General features: G+C 35.7%; 1 protein-coding gene across 5 annotated transcripts in view; it reads right to left on the bottom strand.

Moving 5' to 3' along the window:
• The window catches only part of zfh1 (Zn finger homeodomain 1), a 230205-nt gene that overhangs the window by 39605 nt on the left and 164072 nt on the right, over positions 1 to 26528 (bottom strand). For 4 of the 5 annotated variants that reach the window (XM_088034821.1, XM_088034823.1, XM_088034824.1 and 1 more), the window contains exon 2: positions 26136 to 26471. The exons of the other annotated variant lie outside the window; for it this stretch is intronic. In XM_088034821.1, coding sequence (XP_087890947.1) covers positions 26136 to 26471 — 336 coding nt within the window. The remainder of the gene's footprint in view (positions 1 to 26135; positions 26472 to 26528) is intronic. 5 annotated transcript variants of the gene reach the window in all.

Here is a 26528-nt window from a genome sequence, read left to right as displayed (position 1 = left end):
TAACTATTGTCTAAAATTCAAGACAAAATAACGTAAAATTTTGGTAATTTCTGTTAGTTAATGTATAAATTTTACGACACATTTGTCGGACATTTACTTATGACACAAATTAACTAATGTCAAAGTCAAGTAACAGTTCCGTATGTGTTTAACTAATGAATATAAGATTGATTAGCAAAATTGACATAAGTCAAGCAGACATTAACTTCTGTCCAATATTCGAGGCAAAATAACGAAAAATATTGCTAGTTTCAATTAGCTAATGTATAAATTTGACAGCACATTAGTCGAACATTTATGACGCAAATAACTAATGTCTTCGTCAACGTGTGTGCTTAACTAATGAGTAAAATTGGTTAGCTAATGACAAAATGTAGAAAAAGCATTAACTATTGTCCAAAATACGAGGCAAAATAAAGTGAGAATTGCTAGTTTTAGTTAACTAATGTATAAATTTGAGGGCACATTAGAAGAATGTTTCTAGATTTTATTTTCAAAACGCAATTAACTAATGTCAAAGTCAAGTATACAGTTGCGTGTGCTTTACGAATGAGTGTTAAAACTCATTAGCTAATGACAAAAAGTGTAACAGACATTAACTATTGTCTAAAATTTGAGACAAAACAACGTGAAATCTTGATAGTTTCTGTTAGCTAATGTATAAAAATCTGACGCACATTAGTCGGACAATTCTAGATTCTCCATTTATGACGCAATTAACTAATGTCGAAGTTAAGTATTCAGTTACGTGTGCTTGACCAATGACTCTACAATTAATTAGCTAATGACAAAATGTAACACAGACATTAACTATTGTCCAAAATTTGAGGCAAAATGAAGTGGGAATTGCTAGTTTCAGTTAGTTAATGTATCATTTTAACAGCACACTCGATGTAATGCAATTAACTAATGTAAGAGTTGTACAGCGTACTTGACTAAAAAGATAGATTAGCTAACGAAAAAGCAAAATGTAAAATCCGGCATTCTATCGGCCGGAGCGTATCTTTGGTAGTTTCTCCTAGATAATGTATCATTTTGACAGCACATGGTGTCAGCTAGAAACGAGCGTCGATGATTTAAAATAGTAAATTTGTCATTTTTATCCATCTCTAAATCTCAGTGTTTTTTATTCGGTGTAAAGTGCGGAACCGGAATAAAAAAAGTCAAATGACAATGCACTGTTGAGTGGTTAACAAGATTGGTCTGTTATTAAGATAGCAATCAGTTTTATTTCCTGCCATAAAGACTGGATGTAATACATACACTTTCTTAGATGTGAGAGTAGATACGTACACCGTAATCCTCTCGAGTCGGAAAAGGGGAAAAGAAAAATGTTATTAAAGCGTATCCGAATAAAAGCCCTTGTTTTTTTCAAGTGTACTACTCTTGAATATGACACGATTATGCGTGAGAGACGAAGAATCCGCCCTCGAAGACCAATTTTGTGATTACTTGATTCCGAGAGATACGCATTCAATGTTACGAGAGAGGGAGACGAGAGAATGAGTTACGATATCGACGCCAAGGTTACTCTTTTGGATGATTGCCGTTTGTACCACACTTTTTCCAAAAAAACACATTTCGCTGCTGACAAACGACTTTTTTCCTAATTCGAGGACGCCGCATTCAAATATTTTCGATAGCGCTTGAATGACCTACGAGGGCACGGAAAAAACTTTTGCCGTTCTTTATTTATGTCTATACAAACTTGGACATGAATCAGAATTTAAATCTCTGTGAAACTGAAAAAAACACAGTTCGAAGACAATGCTAATAAGGTCCTTCTTTGGGAAATCTAGTGGAATCGAAAGCGCTCGGATCGACGAAAAACAAATTCGTTCAGACTCACAGAGTCATCAAGATGGCCATGGCGATGACGTGGCACTGATCAATTTAACACACTGTGAAGTCATCTCGGCGCGATTTTTCCACGTGGAACGAGCGATGGTTACGAACTTACTGTTGTTTTTACCTTCTGATCAGTCGTTAATGGGAGAAAAAAGAACTGATAAGGTTTTTATATTACCAATTAAGCATGCAGTTAGTACTGCGATGATTTATTACCACTCTTGGTACCACGAGCAATTAAAAACAATCAAAATAATTGAGAGAGAACATTTTCTGATTATTTCAGATCGTCCAACACAGCAAAAGTTGTTCTAAAATTATGCGATGATCAATTTAGAAAATGACTTCATTCATTGTCAAGTCAAACTTGTAAAAGATCATTTAATCGATCAGTCATAATAAATGAAACCTACAAATTGATATGACTTATAAGTTGATTGTCTCACTGACTTCAAAAATGCAAGTGTGCAAATGACTAACATAAACTTAAAAATGACCCTAATACAGGTTTAAGTTGGAAACTATTAAAAAATGACTACAATAAATAAATTGATCACGTTCGCTGTAAAAATGAGTTTAAAATGACAGACACTTTTTAAAATGGCAAATGAACTAAAGAACTAATTTTAAATTAACGTGATGTTTGAAATGACTTGAAAATGACTACAGAAGTGTGAAAATGACAGGCATTTCAATCACACAATTATAGAAAATTGAAGACTAAAATAAATCGGTGATTTTGAAATGACTAGTAAAATGACAGATATGTATTTCGATTAAACGATTGTAATTGTCAACAATAATACATACAAATGACTTGAGCAGCTGATTTTAATTTAAATTGACACTTGAAAATGACTGCAGGTGTGAAAATGACAGCTTTCGATACAACGATTGAAAAATTACGAAAGACCTAAGAACTCTAATTCTAATTTTAAAATGATCAAAGTTATAAAGTGCATTATAACACGTATGAAAATGACTTTAAAATGACAGATATTTCAATCACGCACCTGTAGAAAATTGAGAACTAAAATAAATCTGTGGTTTCAAAATGACTTGAAAATAACTACAGAGGCGTGAAAATGACAGGAATTTCAATATTACGGTTTAAAAATAAGGAAAGAACTAGGGAAGCTAGTTTTTGATCAAATTTTTAAAAGATTTCAAAATGATCAAAATTAAAAAGTGCTTTAGAACACGTATGAAAATGACTCAAATGACAGATATTTCAATGATATAATTGTAGAAAATTGAAGACTAAAATGAGGCGTAATACTGAAGTTAAATGATTACTAACTCAAATGAATTGTTGATGTCAGGATTGTGAAAATAAATTGACCATTTCAAATTGACTTAAAAATTTCCGCAAGTGTGAAGAAGTAAAAAAAATAATTTTAATTATGAAGTAAAATTGGTCCTCCCGATCATGGATCATACAAAATATCAGTGATTTTGAAATGATTTTAAAATGACATGTATTTCAACAAAATGGTATATGTCAACAAGGATGCATTCAAAACTGATTCTAATTTAAGTTGACGTTTGATATGACTCGCAAATGACTACAGAACTGTGAAAGTGGCAGATTGTAGAAAATTTAAGACTAAAATCAGGCATAAAACTCATAGTTAAATGAATACTTATTGAATTGATTTGATGATGTATCTACATAAGGATTATAGAAATTGGTTGGTCATTTTAATACTTAGATCAAATGATTTTAAATGACTTGTACAGCTGATTCTATTGATAGTTGATCTATTAAATGATTGTAAAATGAGTTCAGAAGTTGGATGTAACGCTCGGAATAATGTTTGTAAAATGGAATATTATGAATTTTTGGAGCTTGTGTAAATCGCTCGTTGTAGTGGTCGTGTCTAAATGAAAACTGGCGCAATTATTGTTTTATTTGCGCTTTCCCGTCGCATGTTTAATCATCATCAAATTGGAAATGGAGCAAAACGATCATTTCAAAGCATCGGAGACAATTTATTTGTCAAATCATAAAAGGAATGTTTATATTGCAAACAGAATGATGTAATATTGCATAGGTATATTTAGTAGTAATGTGCTAATGGTGTATGTTGTGATTAAAATTCTGTTTATTGCTTTTGCCGTGCCGTCGTTCCATTGTTACCGAGTTTTATGATTTGAAATCCCGCTGAATAGGTGTGGACAGGATAAATAGAATTATTGGCAATCGGCGATATTTTGTTTGTTCATTCATTCGCATATTTTCGATCCGGGGATAAATAAAGGTACCACCACTGCCGTATTTTATGAAATTATTTTCGGAATATTAGCGAACGATGTGTTTGCCATGTACAAATAAATATTATGGAAATTACACGAAAAATACACAAACAAACATGATTTATCAAGTAATTATAATTTCAAATTCGTTTGTTTAATGACGCCAATAAAACTACACGATATAAAAATTCCTGTGAGCGCACAAAGGATCGTTGTGTCACTGTGAATATCCAATTCCGACCATTATTAATTGCCTCACCAAAAATTAAACATTTCCAATTGTCCCAGAATTAATTCGAACTAATTAGCTCGAGTTATTAATTTCGACGAAATGGGATTTTTAAAATAGAGATCGATAAATAACCGCAGACCTTTGATCCAAACGATAAAATCGCAACACCACCACTTCATAATTCCGCATCGACGGAAAATAGACAAACTTTCGCTAACTAAACTTTTCCTAACTTAAAAATAATGACTTGTTTAATCGTTGATTAAATACGCTTGGCTCCATTATACTTTTGATTAATTTGTTATCTTTATAATAGAAATTATATCCTTTAAATCAAACCAACTTTTGATCTATATCCCAAACGTAATCATTTCAAAATCATACAAAACATTTATCGTTCCTAAATTCCAGTGCTTGTTCAACAATATTCAACTAACTCGCTTCCATCTAGATCATTTAAAATGTTGAACAAATGAAATAATAGTCGGTACTAAATAATCAATGCATAAAACCACTTTTAAATCATTTCAAAATCGTACAAATCATTTACCGTTCCCCAATTCACTCACGCCTTTGTTCAACAATATGCAACCAATTCGCTTACCTCTAAATTATTTAAAACGATCAAATTAAATGATTGTCCGTACTTAATGATCAATGTTTAATGCCACGTTTAGATCATTTCAAAATCATATAAATGAAGTATGATTCCTAAATTCGTGTGTTTGCTCAATACGATGCAACCACATGATTGTCGGTATTTAATGATCAATTCGTAATGCCACTTTTGGATCATTTCAAAAATCAAACAAATCATTTAACCTTAATAAATGCGTGTGCTTATTCAAAAATATGCAACTCATCTAACTCGATTTCTTAAAATGTTGATCAAATGAAATGATTGTCGCTATTTCATAATCAATGCTTAATGCCACTTTTAAAAATTTCAAAATGACACAAATCATTTGTCATTTCTAAATACAGGTGCTTGTTCAATTATATGCAACCGAGTCGCTTACTTCTAGATCATTTAAACCGTTGATCAAATTACATGATGTCGGTTCTTAGATCATTTAATTCACTTCAACGCTGATCAAATTAAATAGCAGTCATTTTAGAATAACTTTATTTTTAAATGTGAATGATCTTCAATCATCGATATAAAGTTTTTCAAGTCATTTTAAAGTTTTAGATCAATTCAAAATCATACAAAACATTTATCATTCCTAAATTCCTGCGCTGTTCAACAATATCCAACCAACTCACTTCTATCAAAATCATTTAAAATGTTGATCAAATTAAATGATGATCCGTACTTAAAAAACAATCCTTAATGCCGCGTTTAGATCATTTCAAAATAATACAAATCATTTATCATTCCTAAATTCGTGTGCTTGTTTAACAAGATGCAACAGAATCGCCTACGTTTAGATCATTAAAACGTTGATCAAATTATATGATTGTCGGTATTTTATGATCAATTTAATGTCACTTTTAGATCATTTCAAAATCATACAAATCAATCATCCTTCATGAATTCGTGTGCTTATTCAAGAATATGCAACTCAACTAACTCGCTTTCCTTTAGATCATTTAAAATGTTGATCAAATAAAATGATTGCCGCTATTTAATGGCCTAATGCCACTTATCGAAAATTTTAAAATGACACAAATCATTTGTCATTTTTAAATTCATGTGCTTGTTCAATTATATGCAACCGAGTCGCTTACTTCTACATAGATCATTAATTTAGTTGATCAAATTACATGATTGTCGGTCCTTAAATCATTTAAATCACTCCAACGCTGATCAAATTAAATTACTGTCATTTTCGAATAACTTTATTTTTAAATTTAAATGATTTTCATCCACCGATATGAAGTTTCTCAAGTCATTTTAACGTTCTTGATCATTCATTTTAAAATGATCATTTAAAAATTATAGTTTAAGAAGCAGTGTGGGGGAAGTTTAAAAGAGTGATCTCGTAGGCTGTGGTCGCGCCGCCCCTTGTTAATTATCACCTGTCAGCCGCCCCCGCCGCCCCCACGTTTCCTTTGGAATCAATTAAGGTCTGAAATGCATCTTGTCCACATACGTGTCCCCATAATCCGACCTGTTTGATGGATTACAGCATCGATTAGATCTGATTGGCGTAAAGACCCTCCTTCCACCTCTTGGACGTTTTATCATCGCGAATAAAACGGGAATTTCTCTGATGAGGTGAAATAAAGATCGACTTCTATCCGATCGTATAATATTAAGAGTTTCACTCGATCTCGTTTAAAGATCAAATAATGGAGATGTTTTCGACGATATTTTAATATTAAGCCGTCTGGAATTTTATATACCCTTCGATAAATAAAAGATACCTTTATTCATCCATGTATGCTTTATTGAACTCGCCGTAATTAAACTTTGAATACGAGACATTCCGAGCTGTATTCCTGGCTCCCGAGTTATTAATGTATGAATGAATAATGACGACGTAATTATCTTTCCTAGAGGAAAGAATGCTGAGAATGGCGCACACACGGAGGTATTCTTAATAGTGGGAATTGGTACGACTGTTATCCAGCGAGGTTTTTTCGTGGATGTATTTTTAGAGATGATTAATAAATTCTAATTAACTCGAATCTCTTGTAACAAAAAACAACATGTGGGTCGGGAATGTGTGGAAAATTAGTTTGCGGTATTAAATGAGTGCTAATCAACGCCGAGTTTTTTGCGTCTGCGAATGTGATTGGTCAATCTAAAAATCCACAAGTAGCAGATTCCACCCTCTCTTAAAATCGCCATAAAAACTCTAACAAGAGCAATTAAAGTCACCCTTTCGTTCCTCCACCTAAGTGGAAACTTAAAAAGTAGTGGCTTCGGAAACTTTGTTTGATGGTCATCAGAGGAAAAAATTTCGGTCTCTTCGGCGCTAATCCTGAGAGCAGCTGGTTATAGATTTAGGTGTGTCCATGTTTGTCCAACAGCTTTAAAGTTGGCGCTATGCCTTCGGGTTTCGTAATGTAGGTGGTAACCACCCTCAATCCACTAAATCTGAATTTGCATTTTAGATTCAAGCAAACGTTCGTTCAATCGGAATTAAATATAGAGTTCGTTTCCCAATCACCTGCTGCATGCTCGACCTTGACGCTTGGTCCAACTGGTTTGCGACTTTTCCGAATTGATCGTGTCTGTAGGGCTTATGGTCCCGCTGATTACTCGGCTAGGTGTGTCTGCGTCAGCGTCTGTGATGAATACTCACTCAGCCGCCTCGAGGTCTTTTGTCAAGACGGAATGAGGAGCGATGACGCGGTGGAAATTGGATGTCACTTGGAGGTGTCACCGCAGTGTTTTTCCAGCCGACGGCGACGGCGGATGAGAACCAGACAAATCAGCTAGAAACAAATGAGAATGTCCGAACGAATGGAAAGTAGAAGGTGAAAAAGAGACGAAATGTTGGGCTTTGATCAATCGCCCGTCGATGCAACGTTAATGCACCAACTAATAACTGAGCCGTTTTCAAAATCATCTCGTCTAGTCGGATGTTCTGTATTAATACTGGAGAGAGAATGTCCATTGGCGGCCATGTTCATCCGGTGTCGACTAATCAGCACGTTTTATTCCAATTCAAACGCACCATGCATGTCATTGCCCATTAAAATCATCGTCATCGTTGTGTATTTCAAAGCTTAATGTGGAAATGTATATCATCTATATATAGGTGTTCGTGTCGTGTTAACTCATTATGGCCATAAAGAGGAACGCTCCACTGGAACATGGGAGTTTGCTGATACAAAGATAACGTCGTTTTCAGTTACCAATTTTATTAATTATTACCCACCATTGAACATCATCATCGTCATCATCTTTTTTACACCATTTTTAAAGCGTCTTCACCGTTGGTGTTGGAACTCCACGTCGATATTAGTTCGCGCTAGCGCAAGCAAAAGATAAACAGCAACAGCAATAGCAGTTTAGAACAATTGTCAACAAGTAATGGTAATTCAAACTCCAATATTGTTTAGAGATCTCGTTAGAGCGAACATCCTATAACTGGTCGTAATAATGCACTCTCAGTGCTCCTGCTTAATGACTTGATGGTCCATTCGCAATCAAAAAAATATACAGGGGGATGTCTTTTTCTCGCCGCCTCGTACATGCATCGATTCCAATGTCGAGAACGTAAAATTTTATGAACGTCATTATGTGGCACGACCATTGAATCGAGTGCCGTTTGAAATAGTAATAATCGAATAATTGATCGTTTCTCTGGTTTTTGATTAGTCGTTGCGTTAGTTTGTAGTGATTCAATGACTTTATTATCGCACGATTTTTCTGCCTACTTCAACCCTTCGCGACGCAACTTTCACCGATTCTTCCAAAGGGGATAAAACGAACTAAATGATTTTATTGGTCGTACAAAACGTTGACACAATAGTGTAATGGCATCGAGGGTGTCGTTAACCGGTAATTAAATGATGTGCCGCCGGATGGAGTTTTTAAAACATTCCGCAATTAAAATAGTTCGCGTCATAACGGAGCACCCTCGGCGGGGAGAGACTTTGCAACATAAAGCACATTTAGGGACACACCCCGCACCAAAAGGACACTAAATACAACTACTAATGGAGACGAGGAACATGAGATATTCACTCGGGGAATAACACAGTTAGATAATCAGAAACGGGGCTCACAAGCGCAAAAATTACCAAAGAAACTCAACGGAGCCAGAAGTCAAAAGGTCAGATTTCAATGACGATCATTTTAAAAATGACCAGTTGTTGGTCAAATATTTCATCGCGATCCGTTTAGAAAGATCCCAGAGTGATTTTATATTGAATTATTTAAAAAAGTTAAGTTTGTGTGATCAGTTTAAAAGATCTCAGAATTATTTAAAGTTGAATTACTTAGTTCTTATTAGTACCTGAGACAAAAAAATCAAGTTTGAATGACGATCATTTCAATAGTAGACAAGCTTAGTGATCATTCAAAAATAGTCATTTCTTGGTTAAATTTTTCATTGTGAACAGTTTAAAAGATAATTCATAATTAGATATGATTTTGACCTATCTGAAGCTATCGAAGGAGTCATTTTAAAATGATCGCTTATCTGATCATAATCATTTCAGTTTTGATAGTTGACTAATCTTGAGTCACCGAGGGAGTCATTTCAAAATGATCATTTGTTTGATAGATTATGATCAAACTCTTGAAAGAAAGCTGATAAGTTTGAAGATGGCGTTGATTAAATTTCAAGGTCATTTATGTGCCGTGGAGTCTAAAATTTCTAGATAGTTGAACCCGCTCATGTAACGGCCGGAAGCCACCTTCACACGTATCTAGATCGCTTCACCCTCTTCGCAAATAGTGTTGGGCCACATTAGCGCCCAAGATTGCTAAATTAAACAAACCACTGTCGGCGGCGGCGGCGGTTGATAAGTAAGGAAATTACTGTTATTATAAGTGCTGCAGAAAACTAGGTGCGAATTTAACTGTTATAGACTCAACTTTGCCGGGTTATAAACGCCCGGAATTGCCTATTCCGGACCATTACGTGGGCGCCTCGTGAAACCTGGTATTTCTTCATGATTCATCAGAGGCGCACGAGTCTGGGAATGTGATGTAATGTCACTTCTTCGGGTTATGTTCGGGCATCTGGCTCATATTGCGATTTCAGGCTATATTTATGAACATTACATGCGAGAGGTGCATGCTAAATGGATATATCGGCCGCGACGTGGACGGAGGAATTTTATTAAAAATGCCCGTCTCTTAGTGTCCGATTTAATTTATTGGGGAAATTTTTTTCGTAATTCCCGCCAATAAAAAATAAAACTAAAACCCCATTCAGAGTCATTAAATCATTGTAAAGCGCTTTCGTTCGTCGTCTCCGCCATTGAAAAGCAATCACGTGATTGAAAATCGGTCTTTTTCAAGTCCCCGGAATTCTGAATTATTTATTAATACACGTTTTATTAAGATTCCGGGCGTAATCTTTCCGGACGAAAACAAACAAAATCTCCAGAAGGCTCCGATAAATTTCTCTTTTCGCTAGTAAATTATACTCTTGCAAATTAACGATTTGTGGTGCTTATTTGGCCGAAAAGGAAGTCGACAAAAGGATATTAGGAGGACAACGCTAACAGTAATAAATCAGTTTTATGGTACAATTAAAAAAAATATCCGCAAGCTCGAATTACTATGTTTATGGATTAACAATTTCCGAGCCGGACCGGGATTTTGACGTCCGAAAAAAATAAAAGATGCCAAGGGTCAATAATACAATTTTTTTCTCACACAACAACTAACTAGTTTCTATTTAGATTCGCCGTTTTTGTCCTTGTTGGCAAGCAACAAATTCATAAAATCATAAATCGCAATGGACGGCAATAATCCGGATTTGATTAAGCTCCCGGAGTCGTTTTTGCCCGGATTTTTAGCACCTTCGAGCTGTAACTCAGCGTCGTCGAGTTTTAGGTCGTCGCTAACTTATCCTTTGGCTCGAGACTTCCTCGAGTAAACAAATTCCTGCAATATTAATTTTCTTGGCTCTTTCGGATCATAAATAGAACACAAAGGCATATTATTTAAAGCTGATTTGCTTTAAAACTCTCGGCTCTTGTGTATTTTGCGAGGGATGTTCGGCGTCGTATTTAAGTTAGTCCGGTAGTATGTTGCTTGTGTATTGGCTTAAATGTTCCGAATTCGTGCCCGGATTAATCCGGGAGACTTTTAGACGGTAAGTGCGAGTTTGACCGCAGCAGCGCGAACTTGTCCAGGAGTCTACAAACAGGATTAGCTTGCCGTTCAGGTGGTCAACACCGACAAACTTGCGGACAAGCAATTAACGCTTGATCAAATGATCATTTCAAAATCATGCGATCTAACCATAAACATGCATAAAAAGATTTATGCGGTGTAACGGTCCATATATTAGCTTTAAGACGTTGTAAAAAATTTTAGATGGCGCCGTGACTATTTTTACGTCCGTAAAGTAACAAAATGTGTTTTTAATCCCTTTACTTTATAATCTAATAATCGTAGATCTGAGATAAATTCGGTTCATTCATCAAATGAAAATTTCGTTGGAGCAATTCAATTAAAAGGACTGTTATTCAAATGGGCCGTAAACAAAACGATGAGTTTTTACGATAGCTCGCTTCGCTCGCCCTTTTCACCTGTTTGAGGTGGTGTCCGGGTTGGGAATTGTCATTTTCCGCACGTCCAACACTCCGGAGTCCGGAGCAGCATAGCGTTCGTCGGCGGCGGCGCCCGGAATAGCGACGCCAGCATAATCCCGCACCGCCGACTAAATTGAAAGTCACATCTACATTTACGCGTACGAATCCGCACGCAATGCGTCCGAATTATCATAATACCAAAAGAGGAACGAGAGCCGCAAACAGCCAAATACAATTCCAATATCAAAAATGGAAAAGACCACTTATTCATGGGCGCGAACCAACTTAGCGACAAATACTTTTAAGTCGACACAACGTTTCGGTTCTGTTTTATGGCCAAGAATAAGGACGACAAGGTTGAAGATTTTTTATTATGAAAGAGGGTGGGAATGACAAGAGACGGGGGAAAGGGGGGAAAAAACGTAAATATGAGTTATGGAGACATTATCACATGCTCCATTTAATTTAAAATCTATTCTAATCGTTTTATTTGAACAGGCGACGAGGAGTCTTGTACTAACACCGGGGATGAATTAAGACGGGGGGTGGGGGCGGAAGGCAAACGAAAAAGGAAAAGGGACGATGGGGGCGATTTTCGAGAACGCGAAGTCACTAGATCGGAAACTTAAAAACACCGAAACACCATCAACGGCGTCAAAGATCATTCAAACAGATGGGAAAACCATTCAATCATTTTAGATCATTAGATCATCATCTTAATTATTGAGCTTGGGATTTTCCCCATTTTCCTAGCGAAACACGATCATGCAAAAACATGAAAAAATCATCGTCTAAAATCATTTAAAAAGTGTATTGATCATGGATCTTTATCAAACCATCATCGGGAAAGATCTTTCAAACAGACGCGAAAATAATTTCAAATCATTTCATTTAGTTACCTCAACTAGTAGGCCTTCATCTTCGTTCTAATTCCCAACACGATCATTCAAAAAATGAAAAAATGATCATTTAAAATCATTTAAAAAGAGTATTGATCATGATCTTTCGCTAGCATTATATGAAGTTTTTACTACACAGAGTGATCACACTGAGTACGATCAGACAGATCATTTAATCACTAAAACAATCCTATTAATCACATATAAAATCACTTGATCAGTTATAATTATTACAATACAAAATTGGACTTGACTTTGAGCTCATTCAAAAAAAGTATTGATCATGATCTTAAGCACAAATAGGAAAATCATTCAATCATTTAGAATTATTTGATCATCATCTCAATTATTGCAAGACGAAATTGAGCTTTTCGTTTTCCTTATTTTTCCCAGCGAAATACGATCATTCAAAAACATGAAAAAACCATAATCTAAAATCATTTAAAACGTCTATTGATCGGAAAATCATTCCATCATTTCAAATCATTTGATCAGATAGTAGGCGTCAATCCTCGTCCTAAGTATAACAAGACCAAATTGAGCTTGAGATTTTCCACATATTCCCAACACGATCATTCAAAAAATGGAAAAATTATTATATAAAAAGAGTATTGATCGTGATCTTTAGCTAGCATTATATGAAGTTTTTATTACACAGAGTGATCACACTGAATATGATCACACAGATCATCTGATCATTAAAACAATTCTACCAAATCACATATAAAATCATTTGATCAGTCATAATTATTACAATACGAAATTAAACTTGACAGTAAAACACGATCCTTCAAAGAAATAGAAAAAGAATAATTTAAAATCATTCAAAAAGTGTATTGATCATTATCTTAACACATATGGAAAAATTATTCAACCATTCAGAATTATTTGATCATCATAATTATTGCAAGAAGAAATTGAACTTGAGAAAAATGATCATTTGAAATCATTAAAAAAGAGTTTTGATCTAGATCTTTAGCTAGCATTATATGAAGTTTTTACTACACAGAGCGATCACACTGAGTACAATCAGTCAGATCATTTGATCAGTTATAAAACTACTACAACAGGAAATTAAACTTGACTTGGAGCAGCAAAACACGATCATTCTTAGAAATGGAAAAATGATCGTTAAAAATCATTCAAAAAGTTATACAGAGTGATTACAATAAGTACCATCAGACGGAACATTTGGTTCTTAAAACAACGCGATCAAATTATACAGAGTGTTCGGTATAAGGGTAGCAATTGGTGAGTTTCCCGTGTGCGTTTTTCGTCGTTTTCCCTCCCAATTACTCATCGTAAAGGAGTGCACGGTTGTTGGATCCGCCGTAACAAATAGCTAATGAAAATGTTAGCGAGGAGAGAGGACAGAGGCGACCCTAACAAAGTTGAAGTCGTTGAGGTCGAGACAGTGGAGAGAATGTCGGGGAATTGCCGCCGTCACCGTTGAGAAATGAGCAAAACCCCCAAGAAAACAGCAACCACATATAGTGGATGCAGGTAGAGAGGACGCAACGCCAACTCTCTGAATTGCCCCCATTAGTCTCCATCCAGTAGTCCGTGGAATCAGTATGGATGCTAGGGGACAAATGAAGAGTTATGGACGAGGCAAAGTGGGCTGCGATTAAAGATGATGACGTGTGTGGCCCCCTTTTTGGAAAAAAGCAGTGTCCGCCAATAAAACCGAAGGGTACTAAACATCCGCCATCCGGAGACAATCCTGCCAACCTTTTATATGTAAAACGAAACTGATATGTTTATGGTGGATTATAAAAGTCCATGACTTGTAAAAATCGTGAGTGACAACCGCCGGAACATGTCGTCGAAAGGAAATGAAAACAGGAACACGAGTGCGTACGAGCGTCACCAAAAGGGGGGAGAATAGAAATAAATGAAGCCTAAAGAGAAAATGATGATGATCTGAATGCGGCTCGTGCTTTATGCCGAGGTGAATATGATAAATGTATCAAGTAGAATGACATCATTTGCTCCGGAAAAATCACTCACCTACGATGAAAAATTGAAAAGTGCTCGGCTCGCTACTGCTCGGGTTTCCACCTTTCTGTTTATTAGCCCTCCTTCAGGAAGCTCCCGTGACAAACGACTTGGACTTCCTAGCGTAATGATTCGTACACAAAGAATGAATAATTCAATAGTCCGTTTTTATGGAAAAGAAGCGCCGCTAAGGTACACGTGTCCGTTAAAAACACGTCGTTAATTTAATGTTATGTATAGAGGAGAGCATCCGAGCGAACGTAACCAATATTTACATATGAATCTGAAAGGACATAAATTATGGAATCAATCATTTGTTTTGTTGGGACGCCTGGAAATGTAATGACGCGACGCTCTTAAGGGAGAGATGAAAATTTTTTTATGGACGCCGTATAAAAAAAGAGGGGGCATCATCACGTCATAAAGAAATGAAAGTTTGATTTTGGCGCCCAGCGAACTGAAAAAAACTCGCACTATCATTATACCCATCCTTTGTAATTTTAATTAGAGCGTTTGCAGTTTGCACAGACGTTTAATTAAGTTGTAGGCCAACCATTAATATGCACCTCGCCAATTCGTTGGATTAATAGGACGTAAAATTCGTTATAGTGCAACAACAAACTCGGCAAAGACCAATAAACTTTAATACTGCGCGGTTATTAGTTTAATTTTACAGCAATTTAGGTAAAGCGAGAAATAATTAGTGCCAAAAATGTTTCCAAGATGTTAATGCAAATATACTCGGGGAGGTGCAGCAGTAAGGTAATATAAGCGCTTGATAACGAGGTGGGTCGTTATTAAGTAAGCGAGGAGCGCTACAAATTCATAATTGCAGATTAACTCTTACCCTTCTACATACACGAACAAATTATAGAGATTTTAATGGCGACATAATGGCGGCGGAGGTTCATTAAAAATCGCACGGAGGCCAAATCTTCGCCCATGAAAAATACAAGAAGTGCATATTGACACCTTCACTCATAGCAGTTGGTATCACTGATTCCATATCAATATAGGAGTAAATATAAACAAAATTTTGATATAACAAAAATGATCCAAACTAAATTGATAATGACATATAATACGTCGCAATGACTATCACTGGATTGCTGCAAAATAAATATATCAAATTTGATAGTTTAATCTTTAGTGCTTCCAAGTGCAGGATGTAGCAATAAATTATCGTTGCTATTTGATACAGCGATTCTTGGTGTACATCTCCAAATGCTAACTGATATTTATATCAATGAATTAAAATAGGAAAAAAAATTAGGCTTTATTGCTATATAGCTATTCTAGGTGTGCACCTCCAAATGTTAATTGATATTAGGCCAATAAATTTAAATAGCAAAGAAAATGAGTAGAAATAATTCTCATTTGTAAAATATATCAAAATTTGATAGTTTAATCTTAACCGTTTCCAAGCGCATGTTAGTAATAAATTAACCTTGCAATTTGATACAGCGATTCTTGGTGTACATTTTCAAATGTTAACTGATATTGATACCAATAAATTACATCAACAGAAAATGCTGTAAAATATTTCAAAATTTGATAATTTAGTCCTTACCGTTTACAAGTGTATGACAGCAATAAACTAATACTGATATTTGATATAACAACCAGAACTGAAATAGCAAAAAAATGTCGCAACGATCATCACTGAATTGCTGTAAAATATATCAAGATGTGTTAATTTAGTCCTTATTGCTATTTGATGTAGCGATTCGAATTGAAATAGCAAAAACTGTGTAGCAACAATCACTGAATTGCTGTAAAATGTGATAGTTTACTCACTATTGCTATGTGATATAGCGATTTGAATTGAAATAGCAAAAAAATGTGTCGCAATGATCCTCACTGAATTGCTGTTAAATATATCAAAATGTGACAAAAAATGTCAATTGATATTGATGACAACAATGAATTGCAAAAAACGCGTTGCAATGATCTTTCATCACTAGATTGCTGTTAAATATATCAAAATGTGATAATGTAGTCTTTATTGTTATTTGAAATAGTGATTCTTGGGTCTACCTCTCCAAATATTAAGTAATATTGATAAAAATAAATTAAAATAGCAAAGCAAGTGTGATATCAATGAATTGAAACAGGGAAAAAATGCGTCATCACTATATTGCTGTAAAATATAACAAAATGTGATAATTTAGAATGTTAATTGTATTAATAGGAATGAATTGAAATAACAAACAAATGAATTGCAGTGATAATCATTGGATTGCTGTAAACTATATCAAAATGTGATCATTTAGTCCTTATTGCTACTTGACATAGCCATTCATGGTGTGCATCTCCATATGTTCATTGATATTGATACCAATAAATTGACAATAGCAAAAAAAAAGTCTCGCAACGATCATCAATGCATTGCTATAAAATATATCAAAATGTGATAATTTAGTCGTCATTGTTTTTTTACAGCGATTTTTGGTAGACCTCCAAATGTTAATTGATATTGGTATCAGTGAGATGAAATAGCAAGACTGTATTGCTGTAAAATATATCAAAATGTGATAATTTAGTCGTCATTGGTTATTTGACATAGCAATTTTTTGGTGGACATCTCCAAATGTTAATTGATATTGGTATCAGTGAGATGAAATAGCAAGAAAAACATGTCGCAATGATCTCATCACTGGATTACTCTGTTAAATGTATAAAAATTGATAATTTAGTCGATACCGCTGTCAAAGGTACAAAATAGCAATAAATTAACATTGCTATTTGATAGAGCGTTTATTGGTGTACATCTTTAAATGTTAATTGATATTGATACTAATGAATTAAAATAGCAAAAAAATGTGTCGCAATGATGATCATTCAATTGCTGTAAAACATATCAAAATTTGATAATATAGCAATAACAGTCATTCTCGGTGTACAAATGTCAATTGATATAACGATGACTTGAAATGCGTTATGGCAGCAGGAAAGGGCATACAGCCGTTTGATTTTTTGCAAGTTGGCCGCCGTTGGCCGCCCCCGGTCGCCGTTTTCGGGCACATCACGCAACAATCCGAGACCGTCGTTGGCCATTTATATAGTTTATGGATCGCGTTTGTGATTTTTTGAGTCATCCGACATTTGCCAAGTCGAGCTATGAAACATAAGGTTATAGTCTCTGGATTGCAACCAAATACATAACCGTTTGTCAGGGCTAATGCTGCCTCTAACCCGTCTGGTCCTCATGCATACGCAAAGCGTCGCCCCCTTTCCTCACATGTTTTCTAATTTATGGCACAATATTCGAGAAACTCAATTCGAGAAACTCAATTGCCAGTCTTATACAAACTCGACTAATTTAACAAGTGCGCCTATACTTCGCGAGACGGTTTATTGTCTTCGGGGGGCGGCGGATGATAGTAAGATGGGTAAAGTTTTGATGAAAAATAGTGTCGATATAATTGCGTCCGGTCGTCCGAAATTTAATCAAAGTAATTGTGAGATTCGAGCAGCAATTAATTATGAAATGTTATCTCGGGGCGTAGTCAAAGGCAAAGTGCAAGGACTCGCTGCTTGCCAAGTTGAAATGTTAGTTCAGAGATGCACAACTTCCGAAGACGCCAACTCTCCAAATAGTTTCAATACCTTCTGGTCAGTGTCTGTAATTAAATCGCCTTTGGATTTCCCTCCCTTCCACCTTAAGCATGATATACTAACTCTCTGTGAATCCCCTAATCCTTCCACCATTTTAAACCTCGCACTTTTCTTAAGCTGATTATGAGTGTAAATCGCGCAAAGTCCTCCATATTTATGGCGCTTACATGCTTGTCGCCTTTTTAAGCGACTTGAAGTTTTAATGGCCCTCCATTACCATCAGCAACTCTTTCGATTATTAATCGCCAATGTTTCGTGAAGATTCTTGCGCTAAGAAAATGTAACGACGACCGACGAAATTAAACTGAGGAATTTAGTCTAATTTCCTTATGCGCTGGACCTTTGGAATTCTTGAAGGTGCTCTCCGTCCGCAAGGATTACACACCCTCTTACCGAGATGCAGATTAATGTGCATTCATCCGCAGAAGAAATGGTTGCGGCGAAGCACTATCTCACCGCTCCCGGAGCAATGTCCACTGCCCATTAAGACCAACTTGGCAATGATGGCCCTAATAGGCGGAAAATGGGACCTCATCTTCGAGTATCTTTGGGTTATTGAAATAATTTCGCCAAGTTGTTAGTCGCGGGTTTAATTAAACACCCGAAATTTTTCCTCGTTAATTTTTGTGCAGGTCCGTAATCGGTTTTTCTGCCCTAACGAGTCCCGAGCCCATCATCGCCCGTCCGTCGCCTAATCTCCCCGCATCCGGCGTCGTCGAAGCATCTCGAAGAAGCCCTCCGGAACCTCGTCGAAGGAAACGAGACAAATGGAACGATAACGTGCGGCCTCGAGTTCCACATATCTCATTGTTTCATCTTTATGTATTTTCAAAGTACATTGTAGCAGTTTCGCAGCACGTCTGTTGGCACACGTTGTCTATTTCCTGGTTCCGGGAAGTTGTATTAGCGCCGAGATAAATCAACACCGAGTGAAGAGAAAAATTTCTAGTGCGGCTCTGTCGGCAAGAAATGGCAAGTTTATGGCCGGAGCCTAATATTGCTGCAGGAGGAATTCTTGGGCTGTGTTGTGAGTCTTCGTCCCGAGAGGTCTGCGGTCGGCGCAGCATCCATTCCGCCTCATATCCGCCTAAACTTACACTTTGTTACGTGAAAGTTCGCGCACATGATCTATGTTGCTATTAAATTCAAACATCTTCGGATTGTTGGGAATTGTAATGTATTATCCTCGCCTCGGGATAAGTGCGAATGTGATGTGGCGGGGCGGCCATTACGCATTCTTGCAGAGGATGGACGCCCGAGGACAAAGAAACCAAATAATTCGATTCAAATCCAGAAAATTTTAATAAGCCTCCAAAATACCCTTAACATGTAGGTACATAACCCAATCTAAACCAATTTTTTTTTTACAAAATTCCAAGAAATTCGAATAAATGTTAGATTATTCTGAAAAGAACAAATTCTATTTCAATATTCTTAGAATCCTATCAAATTCCAAATTTCTCTGAAGTCAAAAAAAATCCTTTATTTTCCGGAAAAATCGTACAAAATCAGATTAAATTCCAACGAATTTTAAAGATTCTTTCAAAATCCAAAAAAAAAACAAAAATACTGAAAAGTCCTAGAGAAGATCTCAAAAATAACAACAAAATCCTGGCGTTTCCTTAAGAGTCCTCTTATATCCAGATAACTCCTATAGAATTCTTCGATCTGCCATATAAATCCTAAAAAATCCCTGACATGATCCCTAGAATCCTTTTAATTTGCAATAAGTTTTACTAACTCTTTCAGAATCTAAAAGTCACACAGAACTATATTTAATCTCGAAGTGTCTTATTGAAGCTTTTAGAATAAAAATTGAAAGACTCTTAGCTATCTTTAGAACATAAAAATATCAACAAATCCCAAGGGATCTAAATATCCTAGAATCTAGAATATTCCAACACATTTCAGAAAATCTATAAATAAATTAGACAACTCTAAAAAAGTTCTAAAAAATTTTGGAATACACAGATTTTCTTGGTTTTTATATAGTTCAGAATATTTTAATAATGATTGTGTTTTGAGTGAATAAAATTATGCGTTGGCTAAATATTTCCTATGCTTACTAAGAGGCAAGAAATTCCTGGATTTCAAAACTAGAATATAAAATTTTAAAAATGTGAAATATTACAATTTAATAAACGAAATATCAAAAAATATACAGGATGGTCAGGACTCATAACCCAGACAGCAATAAAAAAAAATTGAAAATGAGTACTAAAAACTGGAAAAAATTTCAATGTTGGGATACAAACGTGTATCAAAACAAACCTTAGTTTACGGTTATACCTTTTAGCTCTAATAAATAATTTTTTGTTTGTTCACTCTCGATTGGCGAAGTTTCGTGGAAATGGTCGCGAAAAAGTGTAACACCTTACTATAAAAGTCGCGCTAAAAATATACTCGGAAAAGTTTACTTTCCAGTTGTAAAAGTTCTTAATGTTGCGTGATAAATCTCGTGGGATTTTAGCGGTTGTTGTTGGCGATTCTCGATGGGAGACTTGTAGATGTAATAAATAAATAAGAAAAAATGTCCGAGAGAAAGTTTGAAAATATGAAAGGGAAGTCTGTTTTAATTGGTCCCCGGCTGTTTGTTTCGCTCGAAATTAATGATTTCGGTCAATTAGAAGGTATCGACAAAGGGGGGCCATCTCGGCCGTCAGATTACCGCCTCCGTCGGCGGCGTCGCCGAAGAAACGGATTTGCGAATGGCGGCCTCGCGTCGGGCTAAACCGAATCAAAGCCTCGAGTTGAATCGTTTTAATTTTCCTTTACATTTCTCTTTATTCCTTTAGTCGGAACAAGAATTAAGTTTGGCTTTTGTAAATTAAAACAGCAGCTCAGAGTAGTGCGGGAAGGCTGCAGTGGTTTTTAGTCTAATTAATTCTGCTTATAAATTCCGATTCTGGAGCGCCCCCTCGACCCACCCCTTTACGAGCCGTTATTGCTCGCTCGGCCGGTGTGTGCTTGATAAATTCACTTTTCTCCGCTTAAAAACATTAAAGGAAAGACGATTGAAGTTATGAAAGCTCAGAAATTAAATCTAGTATAGCCGGACGACTCCGGGGCTCGGATTATTGTAAATACACTCGGAATAATTTGATTACGTACGAATAACTCGCTTTTAATACTGCGTCGTTCAACGAGGGGTGGATTAATAAGGCCGGTCCTGCACCTACAGCCCTGAAAACAGATTAATCACGGCCCATGCGAGACTACATTAAGACAAATGGCGGCGGAGGCGGCGGGAAACGGGAAGTCTTCAATCACTCCACCTTGCACGGCAATTGCTTCAATTGACAAGGTCGTCACACCGGCATGCTACCCGAATAGGCCCGGGTGCGGTCATTTCAAATCGTTTTAGAAACAATTCGTCATTTTACCACTCAAGTTCAATTTCTTTCATTCGATTTTAGTTATCGTTTCAAAGGTAAGTTAAAATTTGCTACAACTAAGACGGTCGTTTAAAAAACTCGGAAATTCGAAATGTTAACAAAAATTTTGAGAATTTCGGTTTCCTCCAAAATTGTCTCATCTTTGTCAAAAATTTTGTTATTTCTCACAGTTGTATTAAAATTGACACAGTTACGAAATTTAAAAAACAATTTTGTAATTTTCTAATTCGTCTCCAAATTAAGAATTTCTAAAATTGATGTTTCTAGCTCAAAAATGTTCGAGTTAGTAAATCCACAAAATTTTATGACCCTACTATTAAAACTGACAAAATTTTGGAAGTTTCCGGCTCAGCTCCCAAATAAAAATTTCTAAAATTGTTGTTAAAACGTAGTCAAAAAATTTGCAATTTTGCACTGTTGGTAGGCGTGCCTGAAGTTGTGAACCACGGAAATTTTATAAACCTACGAAAAAAATTCACAAAGTTATGAAATTTTAAGTAAAATTTTGTAAGTTTCAGGATCATTTCCAAAATAAAAATTTCTAAAATTTATGTTTCTTGCTCAAAATTTTTGTTATTTTACATAGTTGGTAGGCGTGCTGAATTGGTAAATCCTCAAAATTTTATGATCCCACTATGAAAATTGACAAAATTATGGAAGTTTGAATAAAATTTTGAAAGTTTCCGGTTCAGCTCTCAAATAAAAATTTCTAAAATTCTTCTTACTTGATCAAAAATGTTGTAATTTCCCACAGTTGGTAGGCGTGCGTAACTTAGTAAATCTTTAAAATTTTATATTCCTACTATAAAAATTCATAAAATTATGAAAGTTTGAATAACATTTTGGAAGTTTCTAGCTCAGCTCACAAAAAAAATTTTCTAAAATTGTTCTTACATAGTCAAAAAAATTTGAAATTTCGCACAGTTGGCAGGCGTGTATGAAGTAGTAAACCATGGAAATGTTTTGACTCTACTGTTAAAAATCATGAAGTTATGAAACTTTTAAGTAAAATTTTGGAAGTTTCCTGTTTATTTCCCAAATAAAAAAAATCGAAAATTGTTCTTTCTTAGTCAAAAACTTTGTAATTTTGCACAGTTAGTAGGCATGTCTAAATTAATAAATTCTCAAAATTTTATCACCCGATTATTAAAATTGACGAAGTTATCCCAAAAACTTTTTCAAAAATTGATGTTTCTTGGTCAAAAATTTTGTAATTTCGCACAGTTGGTAAGCCTTCCATAAGTAACGAATTTTCAAAATTTTATGATCATTCCATTGAAATTGACAAAATTATGGAATCTTGAATAAAATTTTGGAAGCTTCCGGCTCAGCTCCCAAATAAACACTTGTAAAATTGTTCTTACTTAATCAAAAATGTTGTAATTTTGCACAGATAGTACGCGTTTCTAAATTGGTAAATCCTCTACAATTAGCATACAATTAAAATTGACAAAGTTATAGAAATTGAAATAAAATTTTCGAAGTTTCAGGATCATTTTCTAAATAAAAATTTCTAAAATTTATGTTTCTTCCTCAAAAAGTTTTTAATTTTCCACAGTTGGTAGGCATGTGTGAATCAGTAAACTCCAAAATTTTAGGATCCCACTGTGACAAATTTAGAGAATTTTGAATAAAATTTTTGAAGTTTGCGGTTAGCGTACAAAGTAAAAATTTCTAAAATTGTTCTTACAGGGTCAAAAATTTTTAAATTTTGCACAATTGGTAGGCGTGTCTAAACTAGTAAACCACAGAAATTTTATAACTCTACTATTAAAATTCATAAAGTTAGGGAATTTTAAGTGAAATAAAGTTTCCAGTTCATTACTCAAATTAAAAATCCGAAAATTGTTCTTCATTAGTAAAAAATTTTGTAATTTTGCACAGTTAGTAAGCGTATCTAAATTAATAAATTCTCAAAATTTGATGACCAGTTTATTTAAAATTGATAAAGATGTGAAATTTTGAATAAAATTTTGAAACTTTCATGTTCACTTAGCAAATAAAAATTTCTAAAATTGTTCTTCTTTGGTCAAAAATTTTGTAATTTCGTATAGTTACTAGGCTTGTCTAAATTAGAAAATCTCGAAAGTTTTATGACACTACTATTAAAATTGACAAAGTCTCGCAAAAACTTTTTTCAAAAATTGATTTTTGTTCAAAAATTTTGTAATTTCGAACAGTTGCTAGACGTGTCTGAATTAGTTAAATCTAAAAATTTTATGATCCTTCCATTAAAATTAACAAAGTTATAGAATTATAAATAAAATTTTTGAAGGTTCCGGTTCGTTTTCAAAAATTGATGTTTCTTAAAATTTGAAAATTTAAAAATGTCTAAAATTGATGTACCCACCTTGGCAAAAAAAGTAACTTTGCGCAGTTGGTAGGCCTGTTTAAACTCTACAAAATTTTATGACCCTACTATTAAAATTCACATCCCCTAAACACAAATTTCAAAAATGGTAACAAATGAATCTAAAAGTGTAATAAATGCCTAAAACATCAAATGTCAAAGAAAGCGAAAGAATAAAACAATATAAAAAATTCCAAGAAACAAAATATAAAAATCTAAGAACAAAATCCAAAGACAACTGAAGAATTTTTGAGATTCTCATCGAAAGATTCCAAAATCAGCAAAAAAAAATCATTCAAGGAATCATGCGAAAAATATAGATTAAGAAGAAGATCGGAATGCACTTGAATTATCAGAAAAATAATTTAAAGACTACTGCACATTTTTGCAAAGTAATTGTGCAAGAATAGAGCGGCCGGCGGCGGCGTCTAAAGAATCCGTTTAGCGTCCCCCATCAATTCCCCAAGTTAACCTGAAGATTGTGGATGTTTAATAAAATGTTTAACATAGTTGATCGCAGTTGCCCCCGGCACTACTTGCAAGATGCTGAGTTCACCGAGTTCCTCGCAACTATAGAACGGGCGGAGAAATGCCTTCGGTGAGCAACTCCTGGCTAGCTCTGGCAGCTTGGAAAGTTTATGTGGTTGACCCTCCAACTTGGGCTTCCATCTAGATACATGCAAAACTCCTTTCATCGCCCCTCTCGCGCCGCCTCCACGTTGTCCTCCTCTAAATCGTTCTCTAATGTTCAACACGCTGGATTTTTCAGTGGCTAGATGAATCTCATCGTAAAATATTAATCAAGTCCGCTGAAAGCGTAGCGATTCTAGTTAGTCTCGTTGCGTTTTAATATTCGTCCTTTCAGCATTTCCATCGTCCCATTTCTGTCCGGTAAACAAGCTCCTGATGGATTTAATTAAAGCCCCGTTTCGAAGTCGTTGACTATAGCTAAATTATGCGTAACACACGTTTCATTCAGCTACATAGTTTAAGCGTGGCTTTGTCGCGTTTTTCCGTGCGTGCAAATAATTTACCTTGTGTGCACTAGTGCATTAAACCGTCATGATCCTGGATCGGTTGGTTGGACTTGGTGCAAATGTAACGCGGCAGCTAAACGGGCAGTGATGGAACGTTGCATGGACTTTGCCAAGTCGCAGGTCGCTTTATAAAATAAACCCAAAACCTTCCGACAAATTGCATTACCGACTTTTCTTTATATTCGTTTCGAAAGAACGACGGCCCATTTACTTACTGACCGCAAGTCGCTGCAAACACAATTAAAATTTATCACGCAAAAAAATACAGAAAACACTCATTTTTAACGTGTTTTATTGCGCCACTCGGATTCCTGCTGCGAGCCAGCAGGAAGGGCCAGACGTACTCGTAATGGATCGGAATTTACTGCCGGAGATTTTAATTAATTTTAAAGAAAACCGGGTTTTTTACCAAGACTGGCGCACTCGGCTGCATCAAACTTAACCCATTAATTTTTTTCATCAATTTTACACTTTAGTTTAGATACCTGAGTGATCCTATATAAAATTTAAAAAAAAAAAAAATGAAGGCAGTTTGGGAATTAAGGGAATCATTTTACCTCGAAGAATCATTTTACCCCGGTCACCCCTACCTCTTTTCATGGTTCTTTACTAGTAATAATCTATAAGACAAATTATTTGTATATTCAGTTTATCATTTTACAACAAAAAATTTAAATACGATGAGATGATAAATGCACTGACAACCAAGGTTTTTCAATTTTTTTTTGCTAAAAACTGAAACAACCATTTGCTTGAAAAAAAATGTTAATGGAAGCCAAAAGACAGTAGTTTATGGTAAAAATTAAAATATACAAAAAAAAAACAATTCAAAAGTACTTTAAAAAAATTCTAAACTGGCTGTCCTATATATAGGACACTGGGCGATAATGGGTTAAAGAAAACCAGTTTTTTTACCAAGCTTGGCGCACTCGGATGGATCAAACTTAAGATGGCGCATCGTTAAAATATTATATATCCATCGCAATTATGCGCAATATTGTTAATTAGAGTTGACCATCGCATAAATAAGCTTCATCTCGCAATTAAAAACGTAATTTCCTCCCCGAGGAGTCGTGAAGAGTGACACCACCCGCTAATGATTTCCCCTTCTCGCGTTAATAAGCGATCAACACTGTCCACTAATCACTTTCCATCCGAAGATAGGTACAAGCGTTCATAAATTTAATTGGGTCCGAGCGCCAAGAGCGCTCGTTAGATCCAATAGCTCCCACTTTATCGTCATCAATTATCCACCACTGGCAAAACGCACAGCGCAATTAACGACGATGGCGCTGCCAAGAGCTCTTCAAACATTAACATAACACTCACCGTTTTCAGGATGACCAACAGGTTCCGGATATATGACGGCCGTGTCGCTCCTCTGAAGATACTCTTTGATCTTCTCCTCGTCCTCGGATTGTTCGCCGACGGCGGCTTTCACGGAGATGAGGTCGTTGGGGACGTCTTCGGCGGAGCCGCCGGTTTTCACTACTTTGGGCGGACTATGCATGCTGAGACCGTTGAGGACCTCTTCGGGGACGGCGGCTTCCTTGTGGACGCCGTTTAAGCGTTTGTGGAGCTCGGAGGGAGCCTCCGACAGCTCGTTGTGGTTGCGGTCGGGACTCATCAGAAGAGGTTCGCTGGCTTGCGATTCCTCCAGCTCCACTGAAACAACATGAAACATTGCGATGAAAATCCCTCTTTATGGAGTCGATGGCACGC

This window comes from Gnatocerus cornutus, chromosome 4 (genome assembly GCF_029298725.1).
Source record: "Gnatocerus cornutus isolate USDA-ARS CGAHR chromosome 4, icGnaCorn1.1, whole genome shotgun sequence".
NCBI lineage: Eukaryota > Metazoa > Arthropoda > Insecta > Coleoptera > Tenebrionidae > Gnatocerus > Gnatocerus cornutus.
The sequence above is the reverse complement of the archived record's forward strand: the minus strand, read 5'-3'. Positions and strand labels throughout refer to the sequence as shown.